Genomic DNA, 14706 nt, shown 5'->3' on the forward strand with positions numbered 1-14706 from the left:
AAATTTTTTGATGTACAAAAGTCAGTCACTTGTAATATATATACTAATTGCATACATAAAAAGCACAATAATATTATCGCATTTTAAAAAGGAAGAAAGTTAAACTACGAATTCTGTAGTCAAATTAATGGTTTAACATCGTTGGGCCAGCTTTCGTTTTGTAATTCGGGAACAATAGTTAATACCTTCCCAGTCAATATCACATTTTTTGCATTGTTAACGACCAGCTCTTCCATTTTCTTTCTTGTTTCAACACTATGGGTACCCATATGAGGCAATCCTAAGACTTGGGGCATAGATAATAACTCTTTGGATATTTTTGGCTCAAATTCGAAAACATCCAAACCAGCACTTCTAACCTTTCCAGAACGCAAAGCATCAGTCATGGCTTGTTCATCTATGACGGCACCACGTGCTGTGTTAACAATGACCACGCCATTTTTCATTTTTCCAATGGTCACTGCATTGATTAGGTGGTGAGTGTTGTGGTTCAGTGGGACGTTAACAGACACTATATCCGAGCGTTTTAAAAACTCCTCGAAACTCACATACTCACAACCATGTTCTTCTTCGGAAGGTAACTGGTGCCTGTTATGATATATGAAATTCTCGAATCCAAACGGTTTCAATCTCTCTAAAATACAACGGCCAATCCTACCTAGACCCAATATACCCACAGTTTTCCCTTCAGGGTCGTAACCAAAGGGAGATGCACATGCAGGTCCGGCCTCTGGCCACTTCCCCTCGATCAACCTTCTATTACCAATGCTGAAATTCCTTAGGGCACCCAATAACAAAAATACATGCGTATCAGCAGTAGCATTACTTACTAAGTCGGGGACATTGGCCACCTGAATGTGTCTTTTTTTGAATGGCTCAACATCAATCTGGTCATAACCGGCACCAGTATGGCACACAGCCACTACGGAAGAAGGCAAAGCAAGAGCGAGCTCTTGGTCAAATCTACCGGTGTTTTTAACACTCCTTGCAGTTCTCGTAATGACTTGTACCTGAGAAAGCTTATTTTGAGGGTCTTTGATCTCTCGCAAAAATTGTTCTCTAGTCATAGATTCAGGGATGGTGATTACATCCGCAATCTTCTCCAATTCCTTCCAGGCTTGGTCACCAAAGGCGTCTTTTCCTAATTTCAAAACAATAGGTTTTTTACTCATCTTCTTTTCTCCTCTTCTTTTTGTACGTTTGTACTATTGATACGTCGCTATTGTACTGCAATGGTGATATAGAAGGATATCCTCTAATGTAACAATCCACCAACAGGGCCAACCGAAAGTACTTTTTATATGCTCGAGATTAGTGAAAAATGGGGAAAAGATTGCCTTGTTATCTCCGCCCCCTGCCAAGACTTTAGCATATTTTAAGTCCGCTCTCGGTCCTACGTAACAAATGCTTGGAGAAGTCTTAAAGATAATTGCATGTCTTCTACGAATTCCGAAGACCATATATACGGAATCAGATGGCGGTACCACACTATGAGAGCAGTAAGCTTAACACATCGTTCCATGTACTTTTCATTTGTACCCCCTCGATTTACTCCATTTCCATAACGCGCGTTTATGCTGCTAGTTCTTACATCAGGTCAGCAAAATAACCAGTATTAGCCCTGCATATATGCGTCCCTACTATTTGCTTTCAGAAGCTGTTCTGTGATCTTTCATGAGTATTAATGCCCCTTATGGATTACTTCCCTGTGGAAAAGGGCCTTCCATTATACTACTTTGACGCGTTCATTTCCCCATAACGCGTTTGCGATGAAAAATTAAAGTGAATAGTATGGATTTTTCAAGAGACATGGTTGACAAGTTGCCTCTCATATGACCATATCATCTAGCGTGTAGGGATTTAGTATATCTTTAAGACAGAAACACGCACACTATGTCCGTTGACATGCAACAAGGCGCCACGAATGCGGCAGATTTCTCTCTGACGGTACTTAGAGCGAGAATTGCTTTGTTAGCAACTGCCATCGGTGGACCAGATTATACTTCCCAGATAGACCCGCCCCCTTATAAGCTTGGTGACGACTGTTTGGCGTGCTTGAAAGATTTGAAAAGATGGTTTAAACTGGTGGATGACCAACAGAAAAGATGGGATGTGGCAATGGCAGTGGCTGAATATCGCATCTTGACAGATGACCTATTACCCATTCTCATAGACTGGGAAAATAAGTGTTCTCTCGCTGCCAAACTTGCTAAGAATAACCCAGGTCATGAAGAGTTTAGAAACAAGGTTTATTACGACAAAATTGCGCTAAACTGTCTGCAACTATTGGTCCTCATGACCTGGCCCTTAATCGTAACGGAACAGTCCTCATCAAACCAAATCACCCTCTATAGTGAACTGAAGAAGCATCAATTGATATACAAGAAAGCGATTCTGTCTATGGAAAGTGGAAAAGTGTTAAGAGCTGCTATTCGACTGGCCCTGGACGTCATCAAAATCGACCGATTATCAAGAACTCCTAGAGACAATATGGTTCTCAAATTGGTTTTGAATTTTTTCAGAAACGTCATTGCTATAGAGCCTGGTGAATTTACTATCAACACCAAGAGAAGCATGCCTAGGAAAGGTATCACATCTATCGACACTTTGCCGCCAAACGTTTCTATGGATGACATCTCTTTAAATACGGTTATTTCTTCATTCCATAAAAACAAGGTATTTGGCCTCCTATTAACGCTGTCTAGTTCTTTATCAAAAGAGTTTGATCAAGATTTTATTAATATCCCACTGTTGGAAATTATGTTCTATCTTACTAAAGATGTTAACCAAGAACTGCTATTTCCTCGACAGCCTGAATCTAGAACGCATTTGAGAGTTGCAAACAACAATGGGGATACTACTACTAATAACGTTGTTACAACTGCAGGGTTTGAACTATCCAAATTGTTACAAAAGGAGCATCAAATGAAAAAAAACGTTATCAAACATACATCTGCGAGACACTCCAGATTTGGTGGTCTTTTGTCTATACAAACACCTGATAAAAATAGGTTAACTGTTTCTGGGAGCCAAGCTCTTGTGGATGAGAAAATAGCGCTACAAAAACTGGATGACAGTAAAAAATGGAATAAAAGAATAATTCAAAAGCATCAGTCCGTCGCAGCTGAAGGCTTGCCAAATAGTTTGTTGAATTCCCAAACTGGTAAGGCTATTTTCTTCACTGAATCTAATGGTAAACATTTTAAAAGGTTCATCAACAATTTTATAGATTCTGGCTTTAACATTTTGTTGCATAGTGTGACGAACTATTTCACAACGGAACAGGATAGAATGGTTACTTTAGAGCAAGTGCAATATTTGCTTTTTTTCGCATGGTTTACTAAGTACCAATTGTTGAGGTCTAAAATGGACAATTCAGCAGAATTAAGTCAAGTTTCAGAAGCCTTGAAGGAAGTATCTTTCATTTTAGTGTCTTCCCTTTTAAGAAGTGCATATGACTTGAAAAATTGGATAGTGGCCCATGCAGGTATGATTGCATTTAATGAACTGTTAAACCTCGTTTCTCGTACGAAAGCCGCTCAGGAAGACGATTCAGCTGATGTAGAATTCATTGTAAGTAGGCTTTTCAGTGACGAAAGAATACAATTATTATCAAATCTTCCGAAGATTGGTTCCAAACACTCGCTTCAATTCATGAAAAGTTGCATTGAGCTAACACACTCAGTATTGAAAGTATTAGAACAATATTCTGATAATAAGACATTGGTAATTGAAGGGAAAGCAAGACGGCAAAAGAAACTTAATATTTCCGAAGATGATATTAATAAATTGATAGAAGAAGAAAATGTGGATAGGGAAGAAGCGCTTGATATTCTAGCGTCTACTTTAAGAAGTGTAGGAGTTAACTTCCAAAAAGTACAGGCAAATTATATGACGGAACCTGTAATAGAAACGTACATTAATTTTCTTGAACGATTCCGTGAACTTGAGGATGATTCCATTAAAAAAGTATTTTCTTTTTTTCACAGAGTATTCGTCCAGGCTAAAGAACAGGCATTGTTATTTAGATTTGATTTGATAATATTATTAAGAGAAATGCTTTCACCTGATGGGTTGAATAGAATGTCTCGTTCCAGGAAATATGTGAGCCAGTTTTCAGACTATTTTCTTTCCAGACTGAAAAAAAGGTTAAAGAAATCACCTGCTTGGTTTGTAGGGTTACTTTTCCCACCGTTACACAATAGTGAAGTCGGATTTTATCAAAGGTATGGTGAATACAATATTATCAGTAATGAATCAGAGTATACCTCGCCAGCATCACAATTCAAACCAATTCCCGATGAAGAGGCCTTACCACCTTCGATTTTGTTGGATATGAAATATGGGATTTTAGTCTCTACATTACTCGATGATGGAAAAGTTGAACTATTAGACCTATTATTCAAACATATAACTCACGCATTGGATGTTTTCAAGTCGTGGTTAACCGTGAATGTTAATGCTAGTAGAGAAACAATGAATCCACCCAACGAATACTTTACATTGACAGGCACGCTCAATAACGAACCCATTTTTAAGGACAAGGACTATAGGGCTTTATTATTGTTGATAGGATATTCCATTCCACGTAAAATCAATGAACCTTGTTTTTTACCGGGGACTGTTGAAATCTCTGACCTGACAGTTGCTTGTGAACTAGTAAAAAAATACTTATCAACACCATTCGAAACGCCAAACGGACTGCCTTCTTCTTCCTATCTTCTACGAGTTCGTTCAAAAAAAAATGGTTTGCCCCATGGTGAGCAAGATGGATGGAAAGAAGATGACGATTATGATTATAACGATCCCTACATTGTTCCAGATGATCAAGTTGTATCGGAAAGCGACGCAGCATACTTCAAGGACTTGGATAATAATGTATCGGATAAACTTAAAGGTATAAAACTCAGTAAAGGAATTGCGAGGTCCAAAAATAGGGATAAGAGAAAGCGTAAGAAGGGGATAACCAAGACTAATTTTTCAATGTTTGGTGACCAAGATGGCGAACGACCTCATTCCGTCAGAGAACGCCATAGTGTATTCAGTAAAGAATTTATCAGTGATTCAGAAGATGATGAGAATTTGATGAACCCTATATTTTTTGAGAATGAAACATATATGAGATGGTTACTAGATAAAAACAATGGTCAGTTGACCGAAGAGAGATATATTCAATTTGCTAAATTTGCTGCGGAAAGAATGAATAATGGAGGTGTTATAACAGGAGATTATACAAACTTGTTTGATGGAGCCATACCAAGCATTGAAAGCATTAGAGCCGCAGAAGGTGGCTCTTTTGCGCCAGACAAAAGCCTCGTTTCCTTAGCAAGTCATGTGGCATCTGAGATGTCTGTTCTTGATGTAAATACTAACAATAATCAGCTCTCTCATGAGGATGTCAACTTGGAATCAAAAGATAGCCTAGGCTCACCACAGCTATCAGATTCGACAAATGAGTTCCAATCTGAGGGCCATAACACAAAAGAATCTAGAAAGCGTTCCTTAGAAGGAAATATAGCAGATGAAAGCGATGAAGATGAAGAAGCCATCCGCCCTTCCACCAAAAAATCTAGGATTTTTCTGAACCAAGGTGATAGTGATTATGAATGAATATGAAGTGTAGTAATCAATACCTTTAAGTACGTAAATTATTAAGCCGTTTCTTTATTGGTGTTGTAGATATTTTTGTTCCATTGTCAGGTTCCAAGTAATGACAAAAAACTCTAAACCTATACATCCGGTTTTTTTTATTATTCCCTAGAGTTTGGGTTTCTGAACATTTAGAGTGAATTTAAATATCCATTAGGATACGTAAAATTAAATATTACATAATTTATTGCTGTTCTTGGGCATCATCGAAATTGTCATCATTGCTTGAAGACGCATGCAATCCGCTATTTGGGCTATTTTCCCTTGTTTGTTCTTGGTGTTTATCACTTATCGTCAAGTTTGTCTTCAAAGTGTTTTCGCTGTTATACTTCGTAGAGTCCTTGTCTTCAGAAAATGCCTCCTTCGAGGACACAACTTCCTTTACAATGTCCCCAGAACTTTCCAGTTCGGTCTGATTAATTGCGCTTTCTTCCCTAAATTGCTCCTCTAAATCGTCCAAATCTTGCAGTAACTTCTTCTTTTGTATCTTGTGCTGAGAAGCCTTCTTCTTTTCTATATTTTGTCCCTTTTCGTCGTTGCAATTACTATTTTCTTCATTATTCTTTATCGACTTAATAGTACTTTTACCATCCTTTGTTACCGTATCATCACCTTCATTTTCGCCCATATCCTCTGGTGAAGTAGAATCTGCGCTACTTGTAGTAGACGCTGCTGAGGAAGATTCGCCAACTGATGAACTATCCGCCGATGAACCATCCGTAGAAGAACCATCTGAAGAGGAACCATCTGTTGAAGATTCATCCGTGGTCCCATTTTCCGTGTCTGCACTTTCAAAGTCAAAAGTATCGCTCTTTTGGCTTTCTTCTGCGCTAGATGAAGACAAAGGTCTTTCCTCACCTTTCTTCCACGCAGCATTGTCCTGCAAGTGGACTGATATAGCATCATTTTGATTCTCGTCGCTGTCATCATCATCAACAAGCGGTCCAATTTTTGAAGAAATTGAATCATCCACCGCCCATATACCAATATGAGTCCAATGAAGTATACAACGCAATTTACATAACTGTAGCCATGCTCTTTGAATATTAGTGGTAGGTTGTCCTGGCTTTGCATTTGTTTCGGAAGTAAAAACCATCTTCGGCTTATTTTTTGTTGAAGAATTGATACCAAGTCCTGCCATAAAACTTAAACGTTTCGTTTTCTTATCTTGGGAGGAAACCTTGCCGTCTCTTTTAGTATGTTTCGTAACCTCAGAGAATTTTTCCAAATCTCCCTTGGTAATATTTTGCGTGGTGAGCTTCTCTAAATGCCATGCACCAACCTTCAGTGATCTCAAAAAGGCAAAGATTTCACATGTTTGCCGCAACTTTAGCAAACACCAATGACATAACGGATACGTATTCGTAACCTGTTCTTTACCGTCGTCAGTCTTGTGTAATGTCTTCAATACATACATCCTTGCGTGTTCGACAATGTCATCTCTAGATTCTCCACAAAAGGAACATGCAGCATGCACCGCCACTGGAGGTGAATCTAGAGGAAACTTGAACATTTTTGGCATATTCGAAGTAGCTTGCTTGACAGGGCTACTTGAGTTGTACCCAATTTGGTAGGTTGCATTAACGCCACTTAGGGGCTCCACAACCACTAAGCCGTCTATAATCAAAGAAAGTAAGGTTTTTTTAACCAACCAGCCGATGCCTGACGCATTATCAATCTTAAGTATAGGCTGAATTTCATCATTGACTAACCTTCGTATTAACTTTGATTCTGATGAAGTCGCCTTTATGTTTTCACAATGAGGAAGTGCAGCGACAAATTTTAGAAATTCATTGTAAAGGCTTATATCATAACGAATAGATGAAATGCTTGGTGAGTATACAATTCCGCTATACATATCTTGGGAAGCAAGGGAATATGAAGTTGGAACTTTATTCAAAGAAGTGCTAGAAGAAGTTGCTGAATCGCTTAATATTGTGGAATACCTGTTCGAGTTATTTGTGACTGTGCTTTCATTATCTAAACTATGCATCACTTTTTTCAAATTTTTGAGTTGTAGGGTCAAAGTGTCTAATAAAGTGTCTTTTTCACGCAGTTGTTCAGTGAGTCTCTTATTTAAGATTTCAATAGCGTATTTCTCTTTTCTAGCATCAGCAACCATATTATTTGCCTCATCAAAAAGCGAAGCAGTCAGATCTTCAACTTCTTTATTTAGTTTGTCCGTTTCCTCCTCAGCTTTAGTTCGAAGCTCATTTTCTTTGGCTATATCTTCACGCAGTTTCTTCACTTCGCCATCTCTCTCTAATAGTGCTTTTTTTAAAGTTTCATAATCTGTTTTCAACTGATTATAGTTTTCAATCCCTGCCTTCTGACTGGCTATTGTTTTTAAAGATTTATTAAGCTGTTCTTCTAAGTGTGACTGTTTATCTACACTCTCGATCAATTGCGTAGACAGGGATGTAACCTGTATTGATATTCTTTTCGCTTCCTCAGAAGCATCCATTTTAAAACCTTTATCGAATCCAGCTACTATAGGAAAATATCCTAATGAACTAAAGGCCAAAATCTAAAACTTTTTGATGGGGATCAATGATAACACAGCTGTAAGTAACAAAAGTAACTACTACACGAATCTCTGTGCTTGTCACTATTTTAAGGTAAACGAGAGCCATGTTCTAGAGGTGCTTCAACGAACGCGAAATATGGTTCCGGGTAGTGAAGTAGAAAAAAGGCAGATGTAATGAACAAATCCATTCTACAATCGCAATAATGGGAAACTTAAGTTAAGATGAATGTAAGTGTATCATAAGTGATCTATAAACATTAAAATTATATATATATATCATTATACGTGATTAAATGGTTCGTGATTATTTCTTTGTAGTAGTGCTTGTTTTGATGTTTGTTGTGGTATTGTTGATTTTTTTTTTTTGATTTTTTGTTGTTTTGTATTTTATTTGAAATTTAGCTTGTTACCTGTGCTAGCCTCTCCGACGGATCTTTCCTTACGAGCCCTCAATTTTTCAAGATGTTCATCGAGTATGGAATTTTGCTTTACCGGTGTGTCGGAGCCCCTTAACTCCTTTAGTAACATTCTAGCTCGGTCACTAATTTCCTCTTGATCTTCCAGGGCAGATGTCTTGGATGGCGATGGTAAATCTTCGGAGGTATTCATAACACCTCTTGTGGCAAGCGGAGTGGGTGATTCGGCATGAATTACTGCATCGGCAGCAGGGTCCATAGCTTCTGGGGAATAAAGAATAGATCCTTCTTCAGTATCCAAGTCGTTGAGTAATTGTGGAGCATTGTCTTTCTCAGAAAGATATTTTTTTCTGACTAAAGCTCTTTTTCTAGCAGAAGACGGATCACTTTTGGCTGGTCCCGCATTTTTCAACTGTTCTAATAGCTTGTCCATAACAGCACGCCTGTCTTCCGCTTCATCCTCTTCATTTCCTTCCGATGAAGGTGAATCGCTGTTCTCTTTTTGTTTTTCTTTTTCTTGTACCCTTTTTTGCTGTTCTTCCACCAAGTTCTTATGCTTTATATAAAGCCTTTCTTCTTCTTCCGCGGCCAGATTTTGTGCCTGAGCTTTCTTATATTCATTTACAAAATCCGCAAATTTCTTGAAGAATGAGATTTTAGCAAACTTATCACCACAATCTTCACCATACGTATGCATGAGACTTTCGAATTCCATGATAGTCAACTTAACTTCGTCTTCTAACAAGTCCCCCTTTTTTCTGGCTTCCGGTAACACAGGCAATGTCTTTATCAAAACTTTGTCTAAAGGATGGAACTTTGAAGAGTCGCTCAAATTACCAATTTCAACTGAACGCTCTACGTTTACAATCGATTGGCTGAAGTCCTTACAGTCATTAACCAACTGCTCAATGGAAACTTTCACGACATCCAACACGGGTTCTAATTCCTTTAAAAAGTCATTGAACCTTGGGTAATTTAACCTGACAATTTTTTCGACGTAATTTAAAAAGGTCATGCTATTAGTGGTATCCTTGATAAACGTCAATCTTTGCAAGGTTGAAAGTTTAAAGCCTTGCGCTTGCTTAGAAGTGTCGTTCATGAAATTACCAACAGCTAAGATAACATTAAAGACGTTACGCAAATTATCTGATTCTTGAAGTGCGCTAACAGCCTTGTCAACTTTTCTCAACTTTGCCAATAACTCATTATACTCTCTTTCAAACGAGGTAACTACTGTGAGAGCTCTCATACGTGAACCCCAGTACGATTCTAGATTAACCATCAATTGCAAGTAAATTTGGTCAGCCCTTTGTAAATCGTTTGGATCTTTTTCAGGGGGCTTGGCATCTTCTAGATTCCTCACACCTTCCCAATCTGTGGAATATGGAGCGTAATTCCTGGCTAAGTTGACAGAGACTTCGATGATTTCAGGTTTTGACAAAAACTCAACAACACTCGGTGTTTGCAGGAAGTCCCTATCACAGTTTAGTATTTTTTTCACCAGATCGGCAACTGAAAGTGATGAATACATGTGCAAGTTGATACCAAACTGTTGAGAAATATCCCTGGATAAGAAAGTGATTTTCTGTAGATCTTCCTTGCGCTTGCTTGCTAAAGATTTAATTTCTCTGGCGGCAAAGGCCTTCTCTAAATCAGCAAGAACACCTTTCTCGTATAAGTCATCTGCAAACTTTTCAGCCTTGCCTGTGCCCCAAATAGAATTATCGGTACAATCTAATTTTTCCCAGTGCAGTTGCTTTAATTTTTTGTGAGGACGAGGATACTTTTCAAATAATGAAGGGGATTGAGGAAGTAACGGTGATGTTACAACTGATTTCGTTTGCGATGCTGGCATCATTGGCGGAGCTGGCGGAATGGCGCCCCCAGTAGACGAAGACAATACAGATGGTAGCGGTGGTGGTGGTGGTGTTTCTCCCTTGGTTTTGCCGAACAATGCCATGGGTGGAGGAGGTGGAGGAGGTGGAGGATGTGAAGTATCAATTTCTCTAGAAGTTTCTTGCTTGATAGCATCGTCTTCCAACTCTTTCTCCTTGTCCAATGATTTACCAAACAGTTCTACGGGAACTGGAGGAGGAGGAGGTGGTGGTGATGGGGAAACTGCGGATGATGGAGTAGAGGATTTTTCCACCTGAGCTGCATTATCTGTTTCACCCACAGCAATGAGATTTGATGTAGTGCTTTCTTCATCACTTACCATATGCCCTTCTTCTCCTTTTTTCACATGTTGTCGGACGCCTTTCTCAACTTTGTCCAAGGCAGAAGCTGCACTTACCGTACTATCCTCTGCTAAAGATTCTTCGCTTAGGCCTTCGTCCTCATTTTGTTCATATGGTTCAACCTTATTTACCTTCTGTGTCAACTCCTCTAAATATGGAGCAGAAGAGACGGTGGACCTTCTGAGCCTGTTCATAAACGTCTTTTCAACTTTACTATGCATGTGTCCAACACCTGAAACATAATTAGTATCTCTCAAAGCGACTGATGCAGTAACGTTTTGACCAGTCCCGTATTTTTGAGATAAGGCATCCAGAAAAGACCCAGGACCTGATCCTGAAGATAACTCTGAGTGTTCACTCTTTATTTCTTGATTTGGAGATGCATCTTGATATACTTCTTCGCTTTCAGCATCAGAGCTAGAAGAGGATAAACCGCTTTCTTCATCATCTTTTCCTTCTTTTTTATGTTCCGCTTGAGTCTGGAAATCCAATAACTGATCCGTTATTCTACTGATCTCGTCCAGCTTTTTTTGATATGTCTTAGGGTCAAGACTTGCATAGTTAGCATCCCCTTCCGCTTTCCCATCCACAGAATTTTTCTTTGGACTTTCCATAATCTCCTCAACATTGAAGTCGATGCCAAATCCCTTGTATTTTGTTTCTAGTTCTTTCAGTCTCTTTAGAGCCAGAGATTTCTTTTCGTTAAATAGCTCATTAACACGTTCTTCGACATTGAATTTGGAAATATCGTTACTTTCCATTTGAATTTCAGCCAAAGCCCGTCTTAGATCATTTAGTTTGTTCACGTCCGCCTCTTGAGGTTTGACTAATGGTTTCTTATCTTTATTTTTCATCCTCTTCACTTTTGGCTTTTTAATATGTATAGGAGGTTCAAGACGATCTTTCTCAAATTCAGCAAAATTTGTCATCTCTAATTGTCTAGCTTCATTTTCAATATTTTCCATCTGCATTCTTAACATTTTTAACCTCTTATTAGGTTGAAGTGTCATACCGAATTTTTTTGAGTCATCCTTGTAATCTTTCTTTGCTCTCGACAATCCGTCCTGTAACACCTTTTGAATATTCGCTTTCTCTGAAGAGTTGAAGCTTGAGTTCGTACCTCTGGTACTTCCACTCTTATTGGGACTTTCTTCAGGCCTCGAGTTCAATATAGTTAACATTTTTCTCAATTCAACTTCTTGCTGATGCTTTTCCAAAAGATGCTTCTTTTTCAGCTCCTCTAGCTCAGCTTCCAGTTGCTGCATAACTCTTTGATTCTTAGCCAATATACGATCTCTCTCATGCAACTCGTCTTCTAACTGCCCAACGAGCCCGTGCTCTGCCTTGCTTAACTTTTCACTCAGAGAATCCCTCTCCGCTTGAATTTCTTCTAATTTCTTTGTTAGAGTTCTACTTTCTAATATAGCTCGACGTGCCACTTCATCAGTCTGCATGGCATCGTAAAGCCGTTGGATAGCCATATTCATATTAGATTCTTCATCAGCAGTTGAAGCAACACTAACATTAGTTACCAAAGAATCCATTAATTTCAATTGCTTACTTAGTTTAGAGGAGTTTTGGTTTTCCTCGATTAACTTTGAACTAGAAAGGAAAAGGTGTTGAACTAAAGATACTAAGAGTTTTTCATTCTCGGTGCCTTTACATATATCCCAAAGGTTTTTCAGCAGCGATAACGGATCTTGTAAATCAACGTTAAAAGCTTTATTGTTGGCCTCTAATTTGACATTAAAATCGTCAAGCTTATTGTTGTCATATAACTCAATTTGGTCAATTACTTTATCGTAGTCTAGTAATTTTATTTTGTTCATAATTCGCAAAATACCACAATTTTCCAGTTTTGTCCTTAATAGTATTCTTTGATTAATGTTGTCTGAACAAGAGCATAAATGATTGATAAAAACCATTGTCCATTGGCAGTATTCCAAGATGGCATTTTCGCCTCCACCATTTTTAAATTCATCTGACGCGCCAACTAACGAACCCATTTTACCTCTTCCATCTAAAGTTTGTTCAACGGCAAATAACCATGCTTGAACGATTTTCAAATGACTCTCAAGGGTTAAATGTGAAAAATATTGGGGCATTTTTTTGAAATTTTGAATCATATGGAGATTTTGCCCTATCCTAAACTTCTTGTCTAGCGACGTAAGAACTGCTTCGAATCTGCTCTTGTTTTTTTTTTCTAGCATACAAACAAAAATTTCAGTGGCCATTTTCCTTGTAGCCAGTTTTGTAGAAAATAGACCTTCTGCAACGGTATCAGTCATTAATCTATGTGTACTGAACTCATATAAACCTTGTGAAAGCATCGATAAGACTCTGAAACATTTGAAAAATGAGTTTTCTTTCTCTAATAATTCTTTTGTCAAGTTCTCCCGAGGTGCAGTCTTATATATAGAGTTCATTAGTACATTAGCCATAGCAATGTGACCTTGATGATCTATAAAAGCGTCTACCCAATCTAGTTGTTCAGTCCTTAAAGTCACCCATAAATCCTTCATTTCATCGGTCGTAAGTTTATCTGCTAAGATACGCTGCACATAATGTATCGGCGGTCTGTTTGTTCTGTCTCCCGGAAGAGTAGATGCACTTGTGTTATTTTCAGACCCGCCTCTATAAATATTGTTTAAAGATGGCTGCTTTTTCAAACTCCCAGTAACCAATTTCTTACCCTTAGAAGTTGTCGTACCTACTGATGAAAGAGTCGTAGAATGATTTAAACTGTTACTGTATACGGTGGAGGTGGGAGAAGAGGCGCTCGTCATCAAAACTGATTTTGGGGACGAAAGAGATGAATTGGCCGTAAGGATAGGGTGATGGTCTGACGCCATCGAAGTTCTGGAAGCAGTGGAAGAAGAGGTTGTGTTTGCTCGCATTTTCTTTAGCTCATTTTGTAAATCCTGCTTTACAATCAGCCATTTCTTTTCAATGCTGTAGCCCATCAGAGCCTCTTGTTTGTCCTCTGATAAAGACTGAAAAATATTTCTTTTGTACATAATATCTTCAAACAAAATTTCCACTTCGTATGGGTCGGACGGCATTTCTAAATGAATTTTACCATCAGGTGTAGTAAATTTGCTTAAGTTCGTTAGCGAACCTTGGGACAGAAGACTTGATGCAGAGTGGCTTTGCCCGGTATGTTGTCTTGTTAGCTTATTGGATGCCTGAGAAGAATTCCTTTTGGAATACGAATATTTTGATTGCATCGAGTGCGACCTTGCATGCTGGGAGGATACTGGTATGTCCCCACTTATTTTACCATTCATGTACTGAGACAAGTTTTGAGTGTTTAATGTAGTTTTTTTATTTAACGGCCTTGCCTCAGTAGATGTAGACCTAGAAGGTCCATTCAGTTTTCTAAAAGATGAAGATGCTGGTGAAGTGGACGCCTCGTGCCCTACGGGAGAATGCTGTTGTTGAGATGCATAGGTTGGAGAGCCCGTATTGTTATTTGTTGCATTTGAGTTAGCCAAACGCTTCAAATTTTGGAATAAACCAGAACTCGAATTCGATTGACTATCCTTTGAACTCGAGTGCTTGGAGCCTGAATTCTTTAACATTTGCTTTCTTCCTTCTCTTTTCGTTGGAAAGGTTCAAGTGTTTTCTTTAATGGCGAGTACTTAAGCGTTGACTAGATCTGAGTTAAAATGACTTCTCCTCAGTACAGAGGATAGTTACAAAAGGCAAAAAAAATAATTAAGGAATGGCCCAACTGTATGAGACGTATAATCACCGTGAAGGATGAAGAAATGAATGCCACTGCCCAATTTTATAATTAACACGAAAACAATTAACACACAGCCGTCAGTATCCTCTTATCTGTAAGAAGGGCCCGTGCTATTGTTCTTAAAAGGGA

At 38.6% G+C, this 14706-nt stretch overlaps 4 protein-coding genes across 4 annotated transcripts; 1 reads left to right on the forward strand and 3 right to left on the reverse strand.

The window, feature by feature from the left end:
• Nucleotides 1-119: 119 nt before the first annotated feature.
• Nucleotides 120-1172, reverse strand: GOR1 (glyoxylate reductase; the record flags this gene model as incomplete). Its single annotated transcript, XM_033912797.1, has 1 exon — nucleotides 120-1172. One exon carries the CDS (start codon nucleotides 1170-1172, stop codon nucleotides 120-122), a length of 1053 nt encoding a protein of 350 aa, XP_033768688.1.
• Nucleotides 1173-1893: 721 nt separating this feature from the next.
• TOF1 (Tof1p) lies at nucleotides 1894-5610 on the forward strand (the record flags this gene model as incomplete). Its single annotated transcript, XM_033912798.1, has 1 exon — nucleotides 1894-5610. The coding sequence occupies one exon, from the start codon at nucleotides 1894-1896 to the stop codon at nucleotides 5608-5610; it is 3717 nt and encodes a 1238-aa protein (XP_033768689.1).
• A 223-nt stretch (nucleotides 5611-5833) lies between these two features.
• Nucleotides 5834-8113, reverse strand: SEC2 (guanine nucleotide exchange factor SEC2; the record flags this gene model as incomplete). The annotated part of the gene is made up of 1 exon (XM_033912799.1): nucleotides 5834-8113. The coding sequence occupies one exon, from the start codon at nucleotides 8111-8113 to the stop codon at nucleotides 5834-5836; it is 2280 nt and encodes a 759-aa protein (XP_033768690.1).
• Nucleotides 8114-8563: 450 nt separating this feature from the next.
• Nucleotides 8564-14410, reverse strand: BNI1 (formin BNI1; the record flags this gene model as incomplete). Its single annotated transcript, XM_033912800.1, has 1 exon — nucleotides 8564-14410. The coding sequence occupies one exon, from the start codon at nucleotides 14408-14410 to the stop codon at nucleotides 8564-8566; it is 5847 nt and encodes a 1948-aa protein (XP_033768691.1).
• Between the last annotated feature and the right edge of the window lie 296 nt (nucleotides 14411-14706).

Source organism: Saccharomyces paradoxus, chromosome XIV (genome assembly GCF_002079055.1).
Source record: "Saccharomyces paradoxus chromosome XIV, complete sequence".
NCBI classification, from domain to species: domain Eukaryota; kingdom Fungi; phylum Ascomycota; class Saccharomycetes; order Saccharomycetales; family Saccharomycetaceae; genus Saccharomyces; species Saccharomyces paradoxus.